Source organism: Penaeus japonicus, unplaced genomic scaffold (assembly GCF_977035675.1).
Source record: "Penaeus japonicus unplaced genomic scaffold, GWHDUDI00000001_assembly GWHDUDI00000001, whole genome shotgun sequence".
In the NCBI taxonomy this organism is placed as follows: Eukaryota; Metazoa; Arthropoda; class Malacostraca; order Decapoda; family Penaeidae; genus Penaeus; species Penaeus japonicus.
This window is the reverse complement of record NW_028234403.1, coordinates 10854353-10861852: the sequence shown is the minus strand read 5'-3', so window position 1 is coordinate 10861852 and position 7500 is coordinate 10854353. Positions and strand designations below refer to the sequence as shown.

The following is a 7500-nucleotide window of genomic DNA, read 5'->3' as shown; positions in this document are numbered from 1 at the left end:
GTGTGATGTATGACACATCCATACCCGCATCCAAACCAATCCAGTCGAATATCCTCAAGGCTAATCGCCGCCTGGTGACAAACGACACTGATTATAATTCCGCGGACAGAGGCAGACGGAGCCGACTCGAGCGACATGATGAGCCGGAGGAGGGGGGGGGGGGCAAGGGGACAAGTTCGCGATTGGGCGGCGACGTGTTTGACGAGGCCCTGCTAACCAGTCACCAATTTCCGTCGTTACAGGAACCCTTGAGAACTTGTCACGAACTTCCCCCATTGTGTGAGAGGTCGTATCCTCCCCTCTTAACGCCCTTCTCCGGCTCCCTCTTCTCTTCTCTTCTCTCTCTCTCTCTCTCTCTCTCTCTCTCTCTCTCTCTCTCTCTCTCTCTCTCTCTCTCTCTCTCTCTCTCTCTCTCTCTCTCTCTCTCCCTCCCCCCTCCCCTCCCACCCCATCCTCCTCCTTTCCTCCTTTACCTCTTCGCGCTTCCCTCACGTCCCTCTCTCTTCTGTCTTTGCCTCTACCATCCCTCCTCGCCCTCCTCCCCCCTTCTCCTTCTCCCCTCTCCCCCCTTCTCCTCCTTTGCTTCTACTTCCCCTCTTCACCCTCCTTTCTGCCTTTCCCTCTTCCTCTCCTCCTTTCCTCCTCCCCACTTCCCCTCCTCCCCTCTTCCCGTCCTCCCTTCCTCCCCTCCTCTTCTTCCCACCTCCTTCAGGCCCTCACCTTCTCCCCAATAGGCCGGAGTTAAAGCAAATACTGCACACAGACACTTCCTTCGGCTGTTTCTGCCTCTCTACCTGCGCCCCTCCAGCCCACCAACCCACATGCCAACCCACCTGCCAACCCACCCGAAGACTACACCATTTGTAGTCTGACGACCTGTTGCGAGGCTGTTAGCCCACCTTCTCGTGTTTGCTTCTTTGCTGTTTGATGTTGTTGTTGTTGTTTTTTGTGTGTGTGTATTTGTTCGTTTGTTTTATCAGTACTGTTATTTTGACCCTAGGATCGAATATTCTTACTAATCTTTTTATTGACTGAGCTAAGTATTAGTTCATTGTCTTTGTTTTTGTTTTTGTGTTTTTTTTTTGTTTGTGTGTGTCCAATCACGTAACATCAAGCGAGTGCAACCACAGTCTCAATCAAAAACAATAAAAAAAAAAATGCAAGACGAGACGTGAAAGCAACCCCACTCGTGCTCGAAGTGTGACGTACCACGACATCACACATAAGAAAGACTATGACACAAAACGATAAAGAGTGACTTAGAAAATAATCACAAACAACGTACAAACTCACACATAAAAAAAAATGGGGAAAAAAAGGTTACTATATCAAAAGCTACAATAAAATTCAATAAAATCTCACAGATAATGATAATGATTTCCTTTTTTTCTTCTTCTTCTTTTCCAGGGAGAGTGACCCCCATCCCCAGCGCAGCCTGCACACCTTACTTCTTCGACCCCCAGTCCACGAATTTCACCACCTTCGTCAGTAAGTACACCCCCTCCCCCCTCCCCCTCCCCCTCCCCCCCTCTTGGTTCCTGATTGTGATTAGCGCGGCAATGGATACGCGATATCACTGTTGTTACGTTGTTGTTGTTGTTGTTGTTTATGATATGTATAAATATTTGCCTCATTAAAATATGCAGATTTTGTGATAACAATGGGCTTGTACCCTGGCTTTATCGTAATGTATTGGTTCAACTATAGTGGATGCGATGCAGTTTATTCTAGTTTGAAATGGAAGCCTGATGACGAGCTCATTATTTAGCAATTATGCAGTGTGATTCCACATTTTTTTTCATACAAATATGTACAATCATTACACACACACACACACACACACACACACACACACACACACACACACACACACACACACACACACACACACACACACACACACACACACACACACACACACACACACACACACACACACACACACACACACACTTTTTCTTTTCCTCCGTCTAACAATGCCGTTCTCCCCCCCTCCCCCCCCCTCCCCCCCTTCCCCCAGGTGGCAACGCGGAGACCATCGAGTGTCCGAGCACCGGGCGCTACCGGGTGACCAGCGGCAACCACGGCGACAGCGACAGCAAGGAGAACCTGAACGTAGCGGCCTCGACCTCGTTAGCCAGCGGCGAGACCGGCGTGGGCGGCGGTGGCGGCGGCGGCGGTGGCGGTGGCGGCGGCGGCGTGGCGCTCACCGACCTCACCATGGGCGACCACAACTCGAGGTGCGCCGAAGCATCGTACACGTTCCTCAACTTCGGCTGTTCGAACCTCGACACGCTCGAGATACAAACCACGTGCGATCGGGAAGGTAAGCACCTCGATGATCCTGTCTCTTTTCTCTCTCTCTCTCTTCTTTTCTTCATCTTTTATAGCTTCTATGGTTTCGATTTACTATTTGTATTCTTGTTTTTCCTATAACACTAACAACTGATAAGTCATCGAATCTCCTATGTCCATATATGCATATTTTTTGGAATGAATGAATACAGGTATTTCGCAGTGTTGCGGTAATGATATAAGGGTAATGATAAACGTAGATTAATCTTAGGCGAAGTGTGTTTCTTTATTTGATGTATGAATATATCTATGCGCGCGCGCGCGCATGTGTGTGTGTGTGTGTGTGTGTCTGTGTCTGTGTGTGTAAATGTGCATAATAGATACAGGCATTCACTACTCAATCTAGGTAATGAAACACGGGTAGCCGTAACCGTAGATTTATTTATGTGACTTGCAAAACACTCTTCCGTATTGATAAAATGTGTATAGTGGGTTTATCTTTCATATATATATATATATATATATATATATATTTAAATCTACTAATTCAATATTTTGGTAGCAGTTTTAATGCCTACTTTAATAGGTTTATTCTAATTATTTTTCAAGCGATAGAAAATCATTTCATCTTATATCTTCCATTCGTCAACTTTTCCAAATACTCACCTACTGTGTAATTTATTTGTCTTTTTACTCATGATTCACAACACAGAGAGATGCAGAACAAATAACACACACACACACACACACACACACACACACACACACACACACACACACACACACACACACACACACACACACACACACACACACACACACACACACACACGCACATACACACACACTATAACAAACAACCAAAATAACAACAACAAAGGGACAAACAAATACACAAAAGCACACGACACGCAAACCCCATGCTTTAACAGCCACGTGGGATAACAATTACACACACCCACACACCCAAACAAACAGCCACGCAGACAAACACATAATCCTTACCCACGCACGTGCGCCGCCAACAACAACATACACAGCTACAGCCACGTCCTACGTCAGTCATAGGGGACATTAATCAAGCCATTGACCTTCTCCCAGCCTGATTACATAACCATCCATAACCATACATTTCAACGCGCCAATTAATTCATGGTGCAACCGCTTTGATCCGACGGTAGAGGAGATAACACAGCTGTTTTTCCCTCGTGTGTCGTGCAGTGAATGATTATGATTCAGTCTCTGTTGTTTCGCGGGAACACCTGGGCCGCGGGGGAGGGGGGGGGGGTGATAGGGGGGGAGGGAAGGTGGAAGGGGGGGTAGTGGAAGGTGGAATGGGGGAGGGGAGGGGGAAGGGGGTTGGAGGGGGGAGGGGTTGGCTGGGAGAGGAACTTCTGACCACCTGGTGTTGCTTGTGTGTGTGTGTGTGTTTGTTTGTGTGTGTGTGTGTGTGTGTGTGCGTACGGATGTGTGGAGGGGAGAGAGGTTGTGTATGCATGTGTCACTACCACCATCAGCAGCATTGCCATCTTAATCATCCTAAAATCCCCCTCATTGTCATTCCTAACTTAACATCATCACAGTAATGTTCACCATCTCGATTACCATCTTCACCGAAACCATAATCAACACCATAATCAATACTGTCACCATTACCCCTATCACCCCTATCACCATCACCAGAACTTTCATCATCATCATCACTATCACCATCATCACGACCACCACCACTATTATCATCATCACCATCACCAGCACTATCATCATCATCATCATTATCACTTTCATCAATATCATCACCATCACCACCACTATCATCATCATCACTATCACTATCATCATCATCCCCACATCAACCAACACTCCTATCATCACGATCATCATCAAAAACATTATTATGTCAATATCTTTATATATCATTAGAGTGAAGAGAAGGGATGGGAGGGGGGAGGGGTAGGGGAGGGGAGGGGGAGGGGGAGGGGGAGGGGTAGGGTGATTGCAACGTGTAATATAAAATAAATATTTTGCAACCCAACGTGACTTGCAACCGCTGTGTGTTTTCCCACGGTTTAGGGGACACAGAAGTCGAATAGTTGCTACCATTTTTAATGTCATTATAAATACATATTTGCAATTGAAGTATTTTGAATTTGGAAACATGCATTTTCCATTACATTAATCCGTTGGCCGTTATGATTGTGTAGTGTTGAATTACACAATGATAATAATAACAATCATTATGATAATTAGTAATATTGATCATAATGACAATATAAGTAGAGGTAATGAAGATGATAATGGTAATGGACAGGATAATTATTATGGTGATTATAATGATGATATGGTGGTAATGATAATGATAACTAGGATGATAATAATGATGGTGATGATAAGTGATGATAGCATTGATAATGATATTAATGATAGCAAACATAATAATGATAATGATAATAACAATGATAATGATTATAGTAATAATAATTATGATGGTAATCATTATATAATAATGATAGTAGTAATGACGATGATAATGAAACTAATGATATTATTGATAGTGATTATGATCAGGATAAGAGGAAGCATGACAATCGTAATAATAACAATAGTAATGATAGCGATGATGATAATAAAATTAGAAAGGACATGGTTAGCGATGATGATAATAAAATTAGAAATGACATGGTTAGCAATGAATATTATGACCATGACGATAATACTCATCATAATAATGATTGTAACAATAGTAGTAGTGGTTGTAATAGTGACAATGATAGCTTTTTTTTTTTGTTGTTGTTGTTTTTTTAATAAAGCATGAGACAAAAATCTGCCTTACAGTCCAGATCTACCTGTGTCGCCATCGTCTAGTTAATGGAGTGCCAACTTCCAGTGGCACTTCATTCTCGAGGCACTTAGCTTCCTTGTCCCGTGGCCCTCGCAAGGATAAAACAGCTGGATCATGCATTGGCTGAACCAGCTGCGAAACCATCTTAACACGCTGTCGAAATATATAGACAATGAGAATGAGTTTTTTTTTTGTTTTTTTTGGAGGGGGGGGGGGGTCTGGCATGTGTGTGTGTGTGTGTGTGTGTGTGTGTGTGTGTGTGTGTGTGTGTGTGTGTGTGTGTGTGTGTGTGTGTGTGTGTGTGTGTGTGTGTTTGTTTATGCTGATCTCTGTGTGTATATATGTTTTGTTTTGTGTATTTGAATGGATGTATTCTTTGTGTTTCTTTTCCATTTCCTTTTTTTATTCAAACTTTCCTTTCGTTACAAAATTCGAGTGAAATAATAATAATCACAAAATTAGAAAAGACTAACGCCCACTTCCTCCCCACAGTGTATTCCTGCCACGGGTCATGGGCGGAAGCGGGTCGTGAATACGTCGTAGTGACGCCCACCTCCCGAAGCAGCAAGGGCGTGAGGCGGCTCTGTCTGGTGCTAGATCACGGCGTGGGCGTCCTCTCCCTCGCCTCCTCCACCCACTCCTGTAGCCGGGACTTGACACCGGGCCTCCACGGTCACATTGCATTCAACACCACAAATGCTGGTCAGTTTGCCTTTGAAGAAGCTGAGGGGCGAGTCTCTCTTCTCTTCAATTTTTTTTTCTTTCTTTTTTGTCACCTTATCATCTTTTTTTTCTGTTCTATCACTTTTCTCTCCTCTTAAAGTTTTTTTTCTGTTCCATCACCTTTCTCGCATCTTAAAGTTTTTATTTCTGTTCTATCACCTTTCTCTCAAAATATAGTTGTTGTTTTTTTCTGTTCTATCACCTTGCTCTCCTCTTCAAGTTTTTTTTTCTGTTCTATCACCTTTCTCTCTTCTTAAATTTTTTTTCTTCTGTTCTATCACCTTTCTCTCCTCTTCAAGTTTTTTTTCCCGTTCTATCCCATCGGTTTGTTAAGGAACTGATTGTTTACGTCTTTATTTATTTGTATTTTTTATCATGTTCCTTCTTTATAATTACTATCATTCGCCTTCCAAAGATTTTTTTTTTTAACTTATCTTTACCTTTACCTATTCAAGTGGATTGTATAATGTAAAGAATACAGTAAGTGAACTTCGTCTTTGTCCTTCTTTAGGCTAACATTTTGGGTATTCAGGAATCATATTTGAATATTTTTGGTTTCGTCTCTATTCGTTTAGATTTGGTTAACTTTGGTTATTTACCTTTACTTTTCTTTAAGAATGTGTTATAATGTTCTATCCTATATGCTGCTATATTTCGCAGATATGTTAGTGTGTGTGTGTGTGTGTGTGTGTGTGTGTGTGTGTGTGTGTGTGTATTTATATATATATATATATATATATATATATATATATATATATATATATATATATATATATATAAATAATATATGTATGTTAATACATACATACATACATACATACATACATATAACTACATACATATATATATAAATATGCAAATGCATAACATACATACATACATACATACATTCATATATTTCTACTTCTTCACATACATAAACTTTCAAACCTTTCAATTCTTACATCTTTATATTTCATTCATATCCTATCCCCACAGCTCAAATTCTCCAAAATCCAACCATATTAATCCACTCCCCTGTGCTATCTCCACGCCATCTCTCCCCGCCAAGGGATGTCGCGACATTCCAACAACTTGGAAGCTCTCCGCCCTCATTGAAAGCTCCTCGCTTTGTTGTGCGTTGCCGTTGTGACGAGCTTGTTGATGTACATGTGAATGTGTGTGTGCTGTTACGATGACCTTGATGTGTGTGTGCTGTGTGATAGAAAAAAAAGTAAAGACTTATGCGCTTATGCTTCACAGGAACGATCGTCACAAGTTCGTGGGAATCAAGGCTGTGTTGGAATTGTATAGGAACGATAAAGTAAAAATTAAAAAAACAATTGCACAAAAAAAAACGGAATGTTGAATTGTAAAAAGGAAAAAAAAAACGAATAATTGATTAAATAAAAAAAAAAAGAATACGCGGAATGCAATGCCCTCCAAACAGTGATGTCCCCATCAAGTGATTCTGCATCATAGTAATGTGTATTAAGAGTGTAGAGTGATAGTAGTTGAGTAGTGTACATGTCATGGTGTACAGTGTCCGTCGGTTAGTGTGGATGTACAGTGTAACCTTAGCAGTGTTCTCGTCTGCAAACTGCAGTAGAAGTTGACATGTAATAAACTTAAACAGACTAAACAATGTCCCGATGATGTTT

At 41.8% G+C, this 7500-nt stretch overlaps 1 protein-coding gene across 1 annotated transcript in view; it reads left to right on the top strand.

The window, feature by feature from the left end:
* LOC122254732 (uncharacterized) overlaps positions 1-7500 on the top strand; it is a 40999-nt gene that overhangs the window by 33302 nt on the left and 197 nt on the right. The window contains exons 7-12 of the mRNA XM_086541792.1: positions 1408-1488; positions 2021-2326; positions 5630-5908; positions 6521-6524; positions 6839-6985; positions 7103-7147. Of these exons, the coding sequence (XP_086397918.1) occupies positions 1408-1488; positions 2021-2326; positions 5630-5908; positions 6521-6524; positions 6839-6985; positions 7103-7147 (862 nt within the window). The remainder of the gene's footprint in view (positions 1-1407; positions 1489-2020; positions 2327-5629; positions 5909-6520; positions 6525-6838; positions 6986-7102; positions 7148-7500) is intronic.